The 19,262-nt window shown below is 45.5% G+C and overlaps 1 protein-coding gene and 1 long non-coding RNA gene across 2 annotated transcripts; one reads left to right on the forward strand and one right to left on the reverse strand.

Annotated features, from left to right (window-relative positions):
* Positions 1 to 2,357: 2,357 nt before the first annotated feature.
* LOC146894239 (uncharacterized) lies at positions 2,358 to 3,888 on the reverse strand. The gene is made up of 2 exons (XR_015002307.2): positions 3,752 to 3,888; positions 2,358 to 3,468 (listed from the first exon to the last, which is right to left on the reverse strand). It is a non-coding gene; the product is annotated as an uncharacterized LOC146894239 (long non-coding RNA).
* Positions 3,889 to 4,020: 132 nt separating this feature from the next.
* Positions 4,021 to 17,860, forward strand: LOC125404144 (cytochrome P450 4F4). The gene is made up of 13 exons (XM_087907196.1): positions 4,021 to 4,185; positions 4,380 to 4,578; positions 6,176 to 6,320; positions 7,939 to 7,992; positions 8,083 to 8,210; positions 10,475 to 10,596; positions 12,787 to 13,057; positions 13,881 to 13,947; positions 14,142 to 14,271; positions 16,347 to 16,480; positions 16,568 to 16,632; positions 16,786 to 16,868; positions 17,256 to 17,860. The coding sequence occupies exons 2-13, from the start codon at positions 4,381 to 4,383 to the stop codon at positions 17,425 to 17,427; spliced, it is 1,569 nt and encodes a 522-aa protein (XP_087763322.1). The 5' UTR covers positions 4,021 to 4,185; position 4,380; the 3' UTR covers positions 17,428 to 17,860.
* Positions 17,861 to 19,262: the final 1,402 nt, after the last annotated feature.

Here is a 19,262-nt window from a genome sequence, read left to right on the forward strand (position 1 = left end):
TCTGGGCATGACTCTAAGGTATATACTTGATGCTGGCTGTCTCCCAGAGCCCCTCCCTAGATCTCAGCCTTTGTGGCCAATGTACAAACTTTCTCAAACACAGTTTAACTCTTTCCTCCACTCCCATCCTACTTCCTCACTGCATTGCTGGTGTTCAGGGATTATCTTTTACATCTGGGCAGTTAAAAGCTTTCCTAAGGGTCACCCCCAAAGACAGGATTTGAGCTTCAGGCTTTTTAAATTGTTTGCTTATGGGGACCCTAAAGTAGGACAAATACAGTGACTGGCTCAGACATCCTCCTGAGCCAATGTTCATGCCCCTAGGAATGTGAGTATCAGAGAAGGCAGCTTACTTGCTCCATGTCACACAGCTGGTGAGGGACAGAAGCCAGCTTTTCATAGGGTTACCTGATCCCAAGCCAGAAGTTCACAGCTTTTGCAAAAGGCTGCTAAGGTCAGAGAATGCTCAGCGGGTGTTTCCAGCTACCAAGTTTCCTGATGGGTGTGTGAAAGGAACGCAAGAACCCCAGCTGGTAGCCATGTCCTCATTCTATCACAGGAGTAACAACGGCAAACCCAGTGAGTGTTGCTTTAATTCTTTGTTCAATATTATGTATTTAATATTCACACCAACCCTCTATTTCCTCTGGTGAATATGAAAAAACTGCAACACAGTGAGTTGAAGAGAAGTGGCCCCAAGCACAGCTGATGCTGAGAGGTGCCATGCAGTCTGTTTCCACACACAATGCTGTCCAATTCTCAGAAGTCACATCTGAAGTCCAATTGTGTGACAAGTATGACATGCAACAGTTCCCTTTTTAGAAAATAAATGATAGTTGTACAGAATAGTAAATGTTGTTTTAGGTGCAAGCTACACTGCACAAGAGAAAGGGGGCCGAGGAAATGGCTCCATGGGTGAATGGAGTCTACATCTAGGAGGAGACACGCCCATGTCTCTTCCTTTAAGAGTTAATCCAATTGGGTAGGGGCAAGAATCTGGATAGAAGCTCAGCCATAGGAAAGTGAACTCACCTTAAGATAATATACTTTTCCTTCCCAGAACTCCCAGGTCTTAGTGCAATGCCCAGGAGTCTCCATGTGGTTCATTGGTTCTGCTCACCTTTCTGAGGCAGTAACGTCTTCTTTTGGATACTGGTGAGATCCTGGCTATTCCTTTTTTAACACCTAACTCTCCAGATTTCTTTACTCCTTTTCTCAAGTCCCCCTTTTCATTGTGTGACCGTCTGCCGCCATGTGGCTGACCTTCATGCCAAGCTGGTTTTTCCATTCTTCTCCACACAGCCTTGAGACTGACAGCTAGTGGGCCTGGAATTTCCTTTGAATCTCTAATAAATTATCCTTAATCCTCTGCCTGAGTCTGTTATTTGTCCATGGGTGTCATTTATCGGTCACATGTCTGTTGCTGGCCTATAGTAGCATGACCAAGGCAACTCAGAGAAGAAAGCGCTTGTTGTGGTTCCAGAGAGATAGAGTCCATAAGGGCAGCTGGAGCAGAAAACCGAGAGCTCACATCGTGAGCCATAAACACCAGAGAAAGTGAACTACAAGGAGTGTGAGGCCTTAAACGCTCAGTGCCCTTCCCCCACTGACATCCTTCCTCCAGCAAGGCCACACCTACCAAACCTCCCCCAAACAGTGTCACCAAGAGAGGATAAAGTATTCAAACGCTTGAGACTATGGGAGATATTTCTCACTCAAACAAGCACGCTTTTATTACCATGACTGAAAACCCCATGAGAGTGCAATTTTTCTGTTATTATATGATGATTCTTCAGGAGCTCCCCATGACCTCCAGTAATGCCTCTTCCCTGCCTTTTCAATCTTTAATTAGCAAGCAAACCAACAAACCCAAACAAACAAACAAACAAAAATTGTTCTTGCAACCCTAGAGGGTATTACATTTGCATGTAAAGACCTGGGTTCAAATCCCCAGAATCCACACAAAGTCAGGCACCGTAGCACACATCTATAACATTTGTACTCTTGTAGCAAGGGAAGCAGAGATATGAGAATCCCTGGGACCTAGTGAGTCTAACCTGAAGTACAGAGTGGCAAAATCAACAAGAGACCTTAAAAAAAGGAGAAAGGTGAGGACTGACACCCAAAGCTGTCCTCTGACCAATGCCATGGTCTCCTCTGCTTGGATCCATCTGCTCAGAGTTCCTCTCGACCACACCACCAGGTCAACCTAAGCATTGTTCTTTGTTATAAGCCACATTTTGGAGTGATAGCTGCTGGGGTTCAGCCATGACAGGTTCATATATTCCAGGGTAGAGGTGTGTGGATTAGAAATGTTGGGTAGGAAGAACAGAGATACAAAAGAATGAGACATAGGATAGTACCAGGAGGGCAACTCCGTGAATCCTGAATACTGAATCCACCTGCATTTATTTTACATATGCTTTTATACCCCAAACAAAAGTGGGGGAAGAAGGCAAAAAACTGCTTTAACATCACACAAAATTACTTGCTTCAGTACTTGAGACACCAAGTCATTGTTTCCTAAGTAAAGCATTCTGATGTTTTGGGCAGGATGTGCAGTGAATACACCCTAAACCAAGTATCCTGTAGGCTGCCACTTCCTATGTCAAACCTCCTATTTTCAAATGAAGGATCAGGAATAGGCTTGAATTCTCTGACTTCTGGTCAGGGTGGAGTGGATCCACTTCTTTGGGCCACCTTAATGTCCAAAACAGGAACTACGCCCTAGGTCAGGGTATCTTGTTTGTAGCCACACCTCTTTTCAACAACTTTGAAAGAGTAAAAATAAACTCAAACTCTCTGACCTTTAGTCAAGGCAGAACAGGCTCACATCTGTGGCCTCCATAGTCCTTCCAACTGATCCTTGGACTCTGACCTGGGAAATTATAGGGCTGCATTCTTTGATCCTACCCCAAGAATCGTGTCTTTCTCCAGACTCTGAGCTGCTTCAGAGTAGGATTTGAATTTTGCCTGTGTCCTTGGTAGGCAGAGGAAGTCCTGGAGTCTCCCAGCTTTGTGCCATGAAAGATCTCACCAGAGAAGTTTCTTTGTGTCATGGACAGCAATTCATATAGTGACTCATGGCTAGTCACAGTGCAGAGAATAAATGGACACCTATATCACAGCCACACCTGCAGGAATCAAGGATCCTTTTGGAAGCTGATGATCATAAGAGCCAGAAGTCTGGGAGGATAGGACCAACAATGCCTTCTGGATATGACAGAACTTCTGAACTCATGAACACACAGCAATTGCCGCTGCCTGTACAAGAACTGTTCAAGATCAGGGCAGTCAACATTCCAGCACCGGGGATGGGATCTTGAAGCCCCAGCTGAGGAGCTATTGACAGCTGTGGGTGGAGGGAGAGTCAGTTTTCTTTAGGGGATCTGAACCCTGGAAAGCCTTCTGCTCCCCGGTAGGCCTTACATCTGTTTTTAAAAAAGGAGGGAGGGGTGGGGAGTTGACCTGCAAGGAATAAAGTAGAAGAGTAGCAGCTGAATGTGATCAAAATACAATTTATGCATGTATGAAATTCCCAAAAAATTAATAAAGAAATAGTATGTATTCATTTTTTCAAATGAACGGTGCCAGTCAGAGCAGCTCAGGGCAGAGGCCCTTGGGTGCTGGTCTATGACAGTCCTGGCCTGTCTCCATTGCTCTGGCACCTGAACTGCTGTTAATGATTTTATTAGATACACTTTATTCTTGGAAGAACAGGGGCATTTATAAATGTGGGGCTCAGACTCACCTCTGCTCTCCTCAGAATCTTGTTCACCCCCAAATCTCACCACCCCTGGGCCCCACTGTGTCAGAAGGGCCAAGTCCTAAGATCTGGCGGCATTCATGCTGTGTGCACCTGAATTGGTTCCACTGTGTAGCATGCTGACCAGCATGCCTCATTTGGCCATCTTCCCAGGAGGGGAGGAAGCAGAAGAGCCAGTAAAGGATTGGCTGACACAGCTGAGCCCAGCCTCCCATCACCTCCTCCAGGGCAGAAGCCAGGAATAAAACTAGCTCTAGAGGAGGGTGAAGAAGGCTGTTCCTGAGAGGAGGTGCCAGGCCAAGGGAGGTAGAGTTGTAGGGTCCTGTACTGGGTTAGAGAGAGCTCTGAGCCTGACTGTTTATCTCTAGTTAGCCAGCTGTCTGAAACCCAAAAGCCACAGTGACTCTGTTCACTTCCAGGTAATAGTACCGGGCAGCCTCACTATGATTCAGGTATTTGGGAACTCTTGTCTCTCCTCTTCTTACTGCCTCTCTCCTCCCCATGGACTGCTCCTCCCACTGACAGCCCTCACTCTCCCTACCCCTGTCCACTATCCCTGAGGGCCCCATACCGCTTCTGAGCCTCTGAATCTCTCTGTTCACCTGCCCCACAGGATGCCACAGTTGGACCTGTCCTGGCTGGGATTGAGCCAGGAGGCATCCTCGCCATGGCTGCTTGTGCTGCTCATCGGCACTTCCTGGCTCTTGGCCCGTGTCCTGGCTCAGATCTATACCTACTATGGCACATATCGTCATCTTTGTGGTTTCCCTCAGCCCCGAAAACGGAACTGGTTCTTGGGTCACCTGGGCATGGTGAGTGTGGCAGCAGATTGGGCCTCTCCTATTTAGGAGTGAATGCATTAGGAATGGGGCTCAGGGAGGCAGTAGCCCCGAGTCCTCCAATATCCTTCCCTAGCTTTTTGCTTATTCCATCTTCCACACCAAGTCAGCTCTACATTAAATTCTGCTCTATCTTTCTTACACTGGTGTACACTGAGGGGTTTCCAGGGTGGGTCACACAGCGTGAGAACCCCTGTGTTCCCCCATTGTCTGCTTGTGGACTTGAGACCTCCTGAGAAGCCCTGTCCAAGGTCAGTGACATTTTTCTGCCAGTCCATCTCTGGCTTTTTGTGTTTTTCTGGGAATGGTCTTTGGTATCGCTCTCCCACCGCACATAGAACAAGAGAGCTATGGCCTGTTTTCCTGCCTCCTGTTCCTGAAGCCCCTCCCCCCTTTTAAAGCTGCAGTTTTCCCCTGAGATGAATCCATGAGTCATGCTGCTGCCCCAGCAGAACAAGAGTCACCCACTTGCCCTTTCACACACCTTCCCTTGAGACCCACCCCTTGGACTTTGACCAAGTCTATCCTCTCCTGTGGATGACTTGGTCTCGGCTGCTTCATCTGCAAATAACAAAGCTCATGACATCCATCCATCCACCCAAAATACTATGCATGGGAATTCTTCTGGTCCATTATGATCTTATAGGGCCATAGTCACACACATGCAGTGTGTCAGTGATAAGAACATCATTATGTAGCACATGATTTTATTCATATAGTTATGTAAGTGTATATATTTATGTGGATATATAGACAAATACATAATAGATATATAAGCTCTATACAATACATTAGTGTATATCATTAAAGAATGTATCATATATATCCACATGAGGGTGAGGGCAGAGAGAGGGTACATTGTGGTATGGTCACTGGCTTATTTAATTATGGATTCTGAGAGTGCTACAATGTGTCATCTGCAAAGTGGAGGACTGTGAAGTCAGGTTGTATTTAATTCAATCTAATACCAAAGGTTTGACATCCTTTGTACGGGGGATTCCTAGGGGAGGAGCGATCCTGTGGGATGGGTTAGAGTGCAAAGGTCAAGGACCTGGATGGTTAAGTCTGTGGGGAGAAGAAGATGGGTACCCCAGTCTGGAGATGGGAGTGAATTTTCCCTTTCTCTATCTATTGCTCTATATCAGAGGTTCCTAATTAGAAGGATAAAGACCACTTGGGGGGTGGTCACATATTAGATATCCTGCATATCAGATATTTTTGTTACAAATCATAACAGCAGAAAAATTACAGTTATGACATAACAATAAAATAATTTTATGATTGGAGGACACCACAACATGAAGAACTGTATGAGAGGATTGCAGCATTAGGGAGGTTGAGAGCCACTGCTCTATATGGTTCTTCAATGGAATGGACGGCCTGCCCACCCTGTGGGAGCTGGGTCGTCCTGACTGAGACTACTGACGAAGACACCAATGCCTTCTGGAAACGCCACCATGGAGATACCCGGAAGTCGTGTGGTTTCAGCTTTCTGAGCATCTCATAAGCATAATTCACTTGACCCCTGACAAACTATCCCAGGAGGTGACTGATTCTATCTTGCTTATAGGTCACACCCACCGAACAGGGTCTAAAGGAGGTGACTAAGCTGGTGGCCACCTATCCCCAGGGCTTCAGGACATGGATGGGTCCCATCCTCCCTATCATCTCTCTGTGCCACCCTGACATCATTCGATCTGTCCTCAGTGCCTCAGGTACTTGGGGGAAACTGGTAGTGGTGTGGCTGTGGGAAAGGGAAGGCTTCTAGTCTCCACATTCATACTTCTGTGAGATTCATGAAGCAGCCCAGTCCTTCTCTCTTGGATTTCTCTACTTTTCACTGAAGTTGTCAGGAGGAAGCCCAGGCAAGGCTCAGCACAGAGGGTGAGAGTGCTGGGTAGAATTCTCAGGGCTCACTCTGGCCCCCTGCCTTGGTAATTCTTTTATTGGAAAGCCTAGAGAATGTAGGACCCCTTTCTTCTCATCTCCATTCAGAGCTAAGAGGAAGGTATCCTGGGCACCCATGGCATGGTGTGCACCGCTGGGGATGTATGCTACTGGTGAATGGAGTCCTGGCGGGTGGTTATCTACATCTTCCATCAAGCCTTAAAGGGGTTCCTGTTTTCTCATCCAGGCAAACATTGAACCAGCCTGTTTGCCCACTGCTAAGGTCTCTGTGCTGCCTCCAGCAGGTACACATTCCTGGGGTGACTCTGGTGATTCCCTTGCCACTGCCTCACCTGTATTTCAGTATGAAGCTTGACTCTGTCCTTCTCCTGATTACACTCAGTGTAGCAGCTCTTTTTGTTGCTGTTGTTAGCACAACTTAAATGAGCAAAGGTTGGTTTTGATAATGGTTAAGAGTCGATCATGATAAAAGAAAAACGGACATATCATCATGGGTAGATAGAGGGAGGAAAGCGGGGAGGAGGGAACTCAATTCAATATGTTTCCAAGGGTTTACTTCAGTGACCTTTTCCAGCTAAACTCCACTTCCTAAAGCTTCTAGCATCTTCCAAAATAGAGGCAGCATCTGAGAACTAAATCTTTCAAAACATGATCTGCTTGGGGTGTTTCATACTGTCCCAGGTATCAACCAAGTGTAATCATTACTATGGCCCTATCTGGGGCTCACAGAGAGCTGTGGACACTTGTAAAACATCTGTTTCTTGCCTTAGAAGTTGTTTGGAATTATCTTTCTCTCTTGCTTCAGCAAAGGCTATCAAATACCAAAGTGCTTGGGGGGTTATTTGGCATTTATTACCTAGAGTCCCACTGACATAGAAATATGACTGAGATTTCTTGACTGAGGCTGGTCTGATGTCTGATTGCACCACACCAATGCCATATCTGTGAAAATATTGTGACTATTATAAACTCTTGTGTGGGACCTGCCTATGGGGCACACTGAGATGTATCAGACTATTTCTGTTCTTAGCATCAGATAGGCTCATTTAGGGCAGGTCATGTGTGTGTCAGCCATGTTATCCCATGTTACTTCATATATGTCCATGACACATGTTTGTGTCAGGAGATGTCACAGCACTCGGTGATGGACAGCTGTGTTAGGTCTGTAGACTGTTGTGCTACACTTGACGGGCAGACATGACAGACTATGCTGAAGCCAAGTGAAGGGATCCTGAGGTGAGTTGAGGCTGTCTCATCTTGTATCCTGTTTCCTCCTTTTCTTCTCTGCTTCTGATGTGCATTTCTCCAACTCTGACATGCTGGATTTGGGGCAAACATGCACACACCTCACTGAGGTACCAACACACTCTGCAAGTTCATGTCTTAGCCTCTCCACGGGCCTCTAATCATTCTTATTTATGTCAGTTGCGGTTGCCCCAAAGGAAGTATTCTTCTACACCTTCCTGAAACCCTGGCTTGGTAAGTAGCTGCAGATGAAGGGCCTAGGGACATTCTTGGAGGTGGGTGGGGGACATGCCATCATTGCTCATTGCCATGCTGCCCTCCCAGGGGATGGACTCTTGGTGAGTGCTGGTGACAAGTGGAGCCGCCACCGTCGTATGCTGACCCCTGCCTTCCATTTCAACATCCTGAAGCCCTATGTGAAGATTTTCAATGACAGCACCAACATCATGCATGTGAGTCCCCAGAACGCAGCCTCTCTGGAAGAAGGAACTTGGTCTCAGATAGATCTGGTCTGTACTCTACAGCATAACACTGCGGCCATGTTTTATTTTATTTGTCTCCCCATGTTGTGTCCAAGATGATACTATGGAGCCATATCTTCCCACATGGTGAGTGCTTATAGAGTTAGTTCCTATTTTTATCAGATGGTTGTCCTGAAAACTAAATGTGATTTTATGAGACCTATATAGAAACTGCCAATAAGGAGCAAGGCACTGCCACACACACCAGTTTGCAAACAATGAGGTCTGATATGGCCAATAGAGATGTAGGTCAGGGGATTGGTTCTTCTGGACAGGGCTTAGGCACATGATAAGCTGTGGCTCAGCTTGTCTGATACTAGCATAATTCTCTGATTTAGGGACTTGACCAGCGTCAAGATAACTTAGCGTGGTCTCAGCAGGACAGACTGGACTCTGGTCTCTAAGGTTCTCTCTCTCCTGAAGCATCCTGGGCTTGCTTCTATGGCACACGTTTCCACAGAAGAGAAGCTGAAAGTCACTTGAAGGTTGGGTTACACTGAAGTTATAGCTCCTTTCCTTCTCCTGGATTACAGTAGTCAAAGTCATAAATCTAACACAAAAACAAAGGGTGATAGAATAGGCTCAACTTTGTAACGGACATTGCTGAAAACTCACGTTACACTGGGTTGAGGAACAAAATAGGCGCGGGGCGAGTGTCAAATGAAAGGTCAACAGGTTTTTTTTTCTACTTGCTTGATGGTTGCTCATCTTGTTGACCACACAAGATTCCTTGTTTAAATACAAAAGATAGCCAGTTACTCACTGTGCATCTTCCTAGCTTCTGTTCTTCTTGAAAGAATCTAAATCCCATAGGGGCATTACAGATGGGCTTCAACAGATGCAACCCATTGCATTACTTAGTTTTAGGAAATCTGCTTTTATAGCAAGTTGAAGCAAGCCTGATATTTGCCCATGGAGAATATCACTGGATCTCTCAAGGGTTTCCACAGATATATATATATGAAATAGTCCACATGAAGAACATTGGAATGAGCCCGGGAGTGGTGACACATGCCTTTAATCCCAGCACGTGGGAGACAGAAGCAGGCAAGACTCTGTGAACTTGAGGCCACTATGCTCTAAAAAGTGAGTTCCAGGACAGCCAGGGATACACAGAGAAACCCTGTCTTGAAAACCAAAAATAAAAAATAATATTGGGATGGTTTATGTTTGGAATAGTTAGTAAGGATATTTAGAAAACAATGGAAGTCTGCCATACTTGACATAGAGATAGCTTTGAGCCTGACTTATTACACTCAAGATAAGGAATAATATCATTCATTGCATTCATAGCACTTCTGGAGATGATGGTCATGATCTAATTCCATAATTTATGCCACAAATTAAATATTTAGCAAATCTGTAAGATAGAGGTTATGTTTTCCTCACTAGGGTGAACATAAAGTTTGGAAGGATAAAGGAACTGTTCCACTATGCCCAGATAGTAAGTGATCTAGAAATAGTTGTAACATGTGGGCCGGCTTGTTGGGGTTTCTGTCCCGCCCAGTACCCCAACAAGCCAGCAAGTCCCAAGGAAAATCACACGGAGTCTACATTAGGTTATAAACTGATTGGCCCATTAGGTCAGGCTTCTTGTTAACTCTTATAACATATATTACCCCATTATCCTTATCTATGTTAGCCACATGGGCTCAGTACCTTTCTCAGTGTGACAGCTTACATGTTGCCTTTTCGGTGGTCTGCGCAGGAGTGGCTGAGAGAGAGCTTCTGCTTCCAGAATACTCCCAGTCTCTTTGCTCCACCCCTACTTCCTGTCTGGCTTTCCCGCCTATACTGCCTGCCTGGCCAATCAGCGTTTTATTAAAATATGATTGACAGAATACAGATAATTCTCCCGCACCAAATAGTGGCACATGGGCTCCATCATGGTTTATCAGACGCAGTCAGATCAACTTCTTGCTGAAGGCATGGCATGTGAAACAGGGCAACGAGCTGACTGAGGGTGCACAGAGCATGGACATCAGAGATGAGGCTTAAACTCCCACCTCCTGATCCTCAGCCTTAGGTCTTCCTCTCCAATGTAACAGTTTCACCCAAGCCTGGTAATCCCTGGGGACAAGTGTCTGGAGTAGAGACCTGGGAGGCTGATTTTGGGTATCGGTTCTTGTGGCTGTGGTTGGACAGAGTCTCAAGGAGCTGAGTCTGGATTATGATACTGTTTCTTTTCTGTAAAGGCTAAGTGGCAGCGCCTGGCCTCAGGAGGCAGTGCCCGTCTGGACATGTTTGAGAACATCAGCCTGATGACCTTGGACAGTCTGCAGAAATGTGTCTTCAGCTTTGATAGCAACTGTCAGGAGTGAGTTCCTCCCATTGGCCTGAGAGCATGGACCTAAGGGAGGAGGTGTGAGAGTGATTGCTAGCAGTAGGAAAAGAGAGGACTCCCTGGAGGACATGATTTAGAACAAGATTCGGGGATGCAAATGAGTAGTGGACATGTAAATCTGGCATGGAGGAGGCACCTTAGACATGAGACTGGTACGTTGACACTTACTGGATTAGATACTTTCCTCATTGCTGCAACAAAATAACTGATAGAAGCAATTTAAGGAAGAGTTTATTTCTTGGAGGGAAACTCCATCATGGCAAGGAAGGCAGGGCAACAGGCTGGCTACACTGTGTCTGCAGTCAGGAAGCAAAGACTAATGAATGCTTATGCTCAACCAGCTTTCTCCTTTTTGTGTGGTCTGAAACCTGCTCCCCATTGTATGTATGAAAACGGGCAGAGAGAGGCCATTCCATATCCTGAATGCTATGCTATCTTGAAATTTTCTTCACTCTAAAGGTCTAACACCTTTTGTCACCCCACACAAGTTCTTAGGACATGGGTAGAAAGAAGTCAAATTTGTTGCCAGAGAAGTAGCAAGGATGGACTCTATTCTAGCTTCGACAGAGTCTCCCCCCCTTCAAGAAAACCCCACATGATCTAGGTCTCCATTGTCTGTATTTTTTTTTTCACATTCTGGTCTACCAAACTCCCATCAGAATTTTCCTTTAGTTCCCCTTACAGAATTTAAGGGCTTTTCTGACCCAGTAGTTAAAATTCTTCTACATTCCTTCTGCAGAACAAGTTTCAAAGGCCTAAGAATCACATGTTCATGGTTATTACAGTTATGACCCCACTTCTAGTACCAATTTGCACATTACTTGTGTTTTTTGTTTATACAACAGAAATTAAAGAAGGAAGGATTTGTTTTGGGTTGAAGTTGAGGGGAAGTCCATCACTGTAGGGAACTTACTGGTGTAGGAGTAGGGGAGTGATCATCACATTGCATCCACAGTCAGGAAGCAGAGAGCAGTGAATGACTACGCTAACCAGCTTTCTCCTTTTGGTGTCTTCTGAAAGCCCAGCAATGACACAGTGCTGCCCTTATTAAGATGAGTATTTCCACCTCAATTAAACCAATCTAGAGAATCCAGGTGTGCTCAGAAATTTGTCTACAAGGTAATTCTAGATCTTTTCAAGTCGAAAATCAGTATACACCAACATAGGGGCTAAATTATAAGGATACAAAAGCCAAACAAAGGTGGGAACTTTCTCCTACACTTTCTACCAAAAAGTGTATTTTTGGTATTTGCAGTCACTTCTGTTACGGTGACAAAATTTCTGCGGGAATTGACTTAATCAGAATATAGATTTATTTTGACTCATTGTTTTATATACTTTTGTTGATGGTTTTATTTTCCATTTTTTTTTGAGACAGGGTTTCTCTGTGTAACAATCCTGGAACTTGCTTTGTAGACCAGGCTGAGCTTGAACTCACAGAGACCTGCCTCTGCCTGCCAAGTGCTGGGATTAAAGGTGTGTGTCACCACCACCTGGCCTCTGTCGTTTTGGTGGGAGTATGTGTTAGAAAAAATGTTTGTTTCATGGCAGTTGGGAAGTAGAGAGAGAGAGAGAGAGAGAGAGAGAGAGAGAGAGAGAGAGAGTAAAGGATCAGGTCCTAACATCCTCTCCAAGGCACACTTACAATGGCCTACCCAGCTTCTGTTAAGTCTTATTTCTTAATGGTTCTGCCATTTTCTAACAGCCACAGAGATGGACATTTGGGAAACAGCCCCAAACCATAGTAAATGGACATGATCATATCAGAGTTTTGTAGACACTGACTGTCTTGTAGAAATAAGGTGAAATTGTCACCGAAAGCAGAAGCCCTGTAGGAGAGACTGGAAGAAAAAAAAGGTCTTCACTAGTGGAAAGTACTGGGAAGCAGGTGGGTCAGATCTAGATCTAGGATCAGAGAGAAATGAGAGGCATGATGTCTGTGCTGCACTCCAGAAGCCTTGTGACATGGAGGCTCATGAGGATGGGATACAAAGAGATAAGAGACTTTATAGTCAAATCTTGTGACTAATTACAGGCATGTATTTGTGTGGCCACCTATTTCTGATGACTGAACATCTTGTTGGCAAGTAATTCCCATTTGTTGTTGAGAGATGCTTCTTGGGCTTCAGTTGTGTTTCTTCTCTTCATGCTCTACTAATACAGAAAGTCCAGTGAGTATATTTCTGCCATCTTGGAACTCAGTGCTTTAGTGTCCAAACGGTTCCAGCAGTTGCTTCTGCACGTAGACTCACTTTATCAGCTCACCCCTAATGGGATGCGCTTCCGTAAGGCCTGCCGCCTGGTGCACGACTTCACAGATGCTGTCATCCAGGATCGGCGGCGTGCTCTTCCCAGTAAGGATGGTGATGATGTCCTCAAGGCCAAAGCCAAGTCCAAGACTTTGGATTTCATTGATGTGCTGCTTCTGGCCAAGGTGGGTTCTCAAGAGGTGGAATGGAGCTGTTTAAACTTAATTCATTGAACATGGTGGTGCACATCTTAATTCCAGCACTCCAGAGGTCGTGGCAGGAAGAGTTTGAGGCCAGCCTGATCTATATATTAAATTCCAGGCCAGCCAAGTCTACATGGTGAAACCCTATCTCAAAATAATTATTAAATTATTAAATCATTAAATAGCTGTCTTTTTGTTTGTGGGAGTAATTTTTACATAGAGTCTCACTAAACAGCCCTGACTGACCTCAGTCTCATGTTCTTCCTTCCCTCACCTTGCACTTTCTGGAATCACAGATGTGTGCCACATCACTTAGGTCTAGTTCACATTTTTTGAGGTCAGTCTCAAAAGGTCTGTGTTGAGGTCTGTGTTGCTAGTGAATGAATCCTCCTATCCCAACTTTCCAAGTCATGGGACTACATGCATTTGTCACATTCTTGGCTTTAAGTGGTAGGATAAATGATAGAGTCAAATATGGGATTGGAATAAAAAGACATTTCAGATTTGAGGTTTGATGTAGAGATACCTAGGGGGCCATGGAAGGCTTGTGAGGAAAAGAAGGAAAAGAAATATTATAGAGATAAAAGGTTACATAGAGAAATTGTGATCTAGCCAGTAGTCACCAATTTAAAAAACAAACAGGAGAGAGCACAGTCAAGAACAATCCCTGGGGTGTGAAGAACTGTGATGATCATCAAGAGAGGCACAGAGGTGCAGTGGGCTTGGTATACGGATCTTAAAGAGCTGTCTCAGGTTAGACATGGATTCAGAACTGCTGTGATCTGGAGTCTTGCATTGTCTCCAGGACGAAGATGGAAAGCAGCTGTCAGATGAGGACATCAGAGCAGAAGCTGACACCTTCATGTTTGAGGGTGAGGGTCCCAGTGTGGGACTATAGGGGGAGCAGTAGTCTCCATTTCGGGAACATATTGAATGGACCCTAAAATCCCACAATCCTCTGTCTTCCCTTTTTCTTATCCTTCTTGGGCCCCTTCCTATCTGGCTGCTGCCCACTTTGTGATGTTGAAGTGACTCTGAGATCCAAGCCCACCTATCTGTCACTCAGGTCATGATACCACAGCCAGTGGGCTCTCCTGGATCCTGTACAACCTGGCCAGGCACCCGGAATACCAGGAGCGCTGCCGACAGGAGGTGCAGGAGCTGCTGAGGAACCGCAATTCTACAGAGATTGAGTGGTGAGCATATTAATATATTAATGCGTCCTTCTCCTGACTCCACTCCTCAGGAGGCAGAGGGGCTCTTTTGCTGATTCTTCCATTATTTAATGGTGAGAACAGTGCCTACCTCGTTAAAAAGAAGTAGTTTTGTGCTTTGAGACAGAAAGATTTGAACTTCTAAGAAAATGACTGACAATATAGCAGTGTGTAAGGGTAGATGATGTCACTTTGCAGAAAATCAATGTATGTAAACTTTCCTTCCTCTTTCCCAGTCTCATATAACATGCTTTCATTGTCTTACCTCTCTGTCTGTTTGCTCTTCTGTTCCCTATCTCCTGCGAGAATAGGAATTCATAAAGGACACGTGGGGACAAAAGTCATTGTCAGTGTGCTGTGAAATCTGTTGCATCATTTATGCTTCCACTCAGCAAACCCTCCCACAATGCCTTCTCATGACAACTGTAGGAGCAGCTATCCTGTGCTAAGGACACAGCTGAAGGAAATGCTGTCAGGAGTTCTAAGCCTGACTGGAGGACAGTCCTGCCTCAGGGCACTCCCAGGACACATGGGTAGCTGTGAGATTTAGAGTAAGAGAAGCAAGGCTGGGTTAAAGGATCTGTTTCCATCTAGAACCCATAATGGGGAGGAAGAGATATCCAGTTGGGACTTGGGTACAGGGCTGAAGATCCATGTGAGGAGAAGCAGAGGTGATGGGAAAGGATAGAGACAAGAGGAGTGGTGTTGTGTGACTTTTCTTGGGAAGATGTGAGCAAATATCTATTTGTCTCTTGGACAACAGACCGAAGAAATGATTCTATGAAAGGCCAATTTAGGGAAACAGTGAACTTATTAGAATGTCTCACATCAGTTTGAATGAGGGGTTATTACAGCTGTATCACTGAAAGCCCCACCCTAATGTGGATGAGGACCCAGGAAAGCTCCATCCCTGAAGCTCTGTCCAGCAGTTATTACTTTTTACTTAACCTTGAAGATCGTTTAGGTTTCAGGAACTTCCTAAGACTTGTGAGTTGTTCACACCTTGAGTCTTAGAAGTTTTGTGTAGGACCTGAGTCTTTTGGAGCTCCCCCTGGGATGGAATGTCTTAGTTTGGACAAATTTGCTACACAATGAGGTGGAGGGAAATTGGAAGAAGAGAAATAGAAAAAAAGGAGAAATAGGAAAGATAGGGTTGTCAGAAAAGGACAGGGAGAGTGTAAGAGAAAGAAAGAAGTGAGGTGGGGATAGGGAGGAGGGGGAACAGGGGAAAAAGAAGTCAGAGAATGAAAGGAGGGAGGGAGGAGAAAGGGAAGAAATGAAAAGAGAGAGGACGGAGAGCTTGCCTGTGAAGGAGCAGGGTAGGAACAGAGAAAAAAAGAGGACAGTGTGGATACAAGGATGTGAGCGGGGAGGGAGAGACTCAAACAGAGGCAGCAGAGCAGATAGAGAAAGGTTATAAAGAGTAAGCACAGGGAGGCTGGAGAGATGGCTCAGAGGTTAAGAGCATTGCCTGCTCTTCCAAAGGTCCTGAGTTCAATTCCCAGCAACCACATGGTGGTTCACAACCATCTGTAACGAGGTCTGGTGCCCTCTTCTGGCCTGCAGGCATACACACAGACAGAATATTGTATACATAATAAATAAATAAATATATAAAAAAAAGAGTAAGAACAGCCAGGCAGTGTTGGGACCGCCTTCAATCCCAGCACTCTGGAGGCAGAGGCAGGTGGATCTGTGACTTTGAGGCCGGCCTGGGCTGCAGATCGACTTCCAGGACAGCCAGGGCTGTCTCAAAAAAGAAGAAAAAAAAGGCAAACATGTTATCTGTGTTGTCTCTTAGTTCTTTGATTTTGGCCTTACCAAAGGAAAATTTCTTTTTAAAAGGCATTTTTTGAGTTCCTTTTTTATGGTATACATTTGGACATGTTTACTTCAGAAAAAGTTTCTAAAGATACCTGGCTAAATTCTCTCCACTACTTTCCTAAGTCTCTTCTTTTCGTGGGGATATTTTAAGACTGTGGGGAAAGGTTATGTGGGCAACACGGGACCTGATGGGCTCTGTTTCGCTCCTGGCAACTGTGTGTTGGCTTCCTCAGGGACGACCTGGCCCAGCTGCCCTTCCTGACCATGTGCATCAAGGAGAGTCTGCGGCTGCATCCTCCGGTTACAGTCATCTCCCGCCGCTGCACCCAGGACGTTGGTCTCCCAGACGGCCGGGTCATCCCTAAAGGTGCCCACGGGACAGGGAAGGAGGGCCCTGGGCACACAGTAAAGTTTATCCAGCAGCTGGCTAACCCCTGGCCCCACTTCACCACAGGTGTCGTCTGCATGATCAGTATTTTCGGGACTCACCACAACCCAACTGTGTGGCCTGACCCTGAGGTGCTGCAACCGCCCTTCCCCGTTCTTTTTCTCCACAATGATCCCAGCAGAAGGAGGAGGTTTTAGCTGGGGAAATCAGAACTTGCCTTCCCTACCACACTCAGGCTTCTGTCTCTGGCTGTGTTTGGAGATGCCATTCATTGTCTCTTTCAGGTCTATGACCCCTCCCGCTTTGATCCAGAGAACATCAAGGACAGGTCACCTCTGGCTTTTATTCCCTTCTCTGCTGGGCCCAGGTGAGGCCAGAGGGCTTGAGGTGATGGGGCAAAGGTTTAGGAAAGATGGAGAAGATGGAAATTTGAAACAGAATCTAGGTCTCGTTCCTGCATCGTCGCAAGTTAAGCAAAGATGTGCAGTGTCTGGGTTGGGAAGGTCCAAGAACCACAACCCTGTGCTCAGGCGCCACCCAGTTGAGAGTTTCAGTTGGTCCCAACTGAAACTCAGAGTCTGATTGAGGTTCAGGGGATACAGAATGTAGATGTAGATGAGGAATCCCGAATATGTTAGTTCCCCTTGGGTGCCCCTCCAACTGGCTGACCAGGTACCTAGGTCAGGTGTCAGTGATATAGGTGGGTCCTGAATGAGATTCAGGATACAAAGTTTCCCACCCCGCCCTCCCGCAGGAACTGCATAGGACAGACTTTTGCCATGAACGAGATGAAGGTGGCGCTGGCTCTCACACTGCTGCGCTTCCGCGTCCTGCCCGACGACCAGGAGCCGCGCAGGCAGCCGCAGCTGATCCTGCGCGCGGAGGGCGGGCTGTGGTTGCGCGTGGAGCCCTTGAGCCCACAGTGACCACTAAGCTTGAACGGATCATCTCACCCATCCACCTACCTCTGTAGATCCCAGAATAAAAGAACAGTCGCCTGTGCTGGAGGCTCGCCGAATACCAGCAGGAGGCGCTGAAGGACAACAGGGAACCAACAGTTGAGGTTTGGGAGGAGGGATGGGGCTGAGAAGGCCTTGGGCCAAGACCCCTGACTTCCTCTGGCTGTTCACAGGTCCTGCTTTGTCCTCCAACCTAGCAGGGCTTACTCTCTTGAACAATAGACAGCTAAGGGGAAGTGTCTGGGCAGGATGGAGGCCAGTCTCGAGCTCAGAAAACCTTTTAAACTGAGGTACATTTCCATCGTCTTGACCTCCATTCTACTCCCAAAACTTCTCTCCTTCTGGGATTCTGCAGTGTGTGAAAACTACATTTCCCGGTTTATTAAACCTAACAAGTCAAGCATTTGTTGTTGGGTTTTCCTTTCTTTTCTGTGTCTGTCTGTGGTGTGTGTGTGTGTGTGTGTGTGTGTGTGTGTGTGTGTGTGTGTGGTGTTTACCATAAGATGAAGGCAGGCTGATTCATAGGTCTTCCGAATGCGTGTGTGTGTGTGTGTGTGCGCGCGCGCGTGTGTGTGTGTGTGTGTGTGTGTTTACCACAAGATGAAGGCAGGCTAATTTATTGGTCTTCCGAATGCACATGTCCTTAATTGAAGAATTGTAGTGTAGGCATTGCATTTGGGGGAGGTTTGTCCTCTTACTACACTGTCTTGTCGTACCACAGATTAATAACCTCACTTCAGCTCTCCTGAGGTACTTGGTATTGCCTTTCTTTTGATCTTCTTCTGCTCATGTTTCCCCTTACTATTCATAGCAGCTGAAGAGGACAGAAAGCACAAGACATTTCTAAGATATAGACGTTTCAGCAGAGGGTATGATATATTTTTTTTCCTAGAACACCTTCAGTAACTCAAAGGACAGTAGGCAGATCCTCACTTGGGATCCTCACTGTGGCAATGCCATGTCTGGTTTTTGGTATTGTTTTCTTTTAATGATTCATTGAGCTTTATTGGGATTGCTTTAGTGAACATGAATATGAAGTCACTTATTTATTAGAGCTTGCGTAATTAATCAATGTCTACACTATTGGAGAAAACAACCCCTCTACCCCTCATTCCTCTCTGTTCTTGCGTGCTGTGTACTGCAAAATTTAGTATAGGGATCATAGTTGTTCTTGATCTCTAATCTGATTATTGTAGTAATGCCTGGCTACTAATAGTGGAGGCCGAAAAATGTGAGCCTATTTCCACCTTGTCTGATGGTCAGAGAGTTGGAGGTTTCTCTAAGTGATTGACAAGTATAGTTGCACATGCCAACTCAGGATGAAATTTGTTGATTTTTTTGACATTGAGATAGCTCTTATAGCTAGGTCCATGCCATCCTGACAGGTGGTCAGGATATGAGAGTGCACTTCTGCTCCTTCTTTTGTAATGATGAGGTCACCTGGGGAGTGGTTGCCTTCAGGATACATTGTCTAAAGCAGCTTCACTGCCTAAACACTAGATTGGTAATGATTTGATGTCTCAAAGTGTTAAAGCAATTGATTGAGCTGTTCTTTGTAGTATGTTAATAAAGTCTTCTGTTACATCCTTCCCACTCCCTGTTTATATTGGGTATAAAAGCTATGGAAAAATAAATGCAGATGATTTCAGGATTCACTGGAACGCCCTCTCAGTACTTTCTATGGTTTCTGTCTTGTTATTTTTACATGTGTCTTCATATTCTTTACTAATATTTTTATTTTTTATTTTTTAATACATTTTTAATGAGCTCTACATTTTTCTCTGCTCCCCTCCCTGCCTCTT

This window comes from Myodes glareolus, chromosome 6, assembly GCF_982192425.1.
Source record: "Myodes glareolus chromosome 6, mMyoGla1.1, whole genome shotgun sequence".
In the NCBI taxonomy this organism is placed as follows: Eukaryota; Metazoa; Chordata; class Mammalia; order Rodentia; family Cricetidae; genus Myodes; species Myodes glareolus.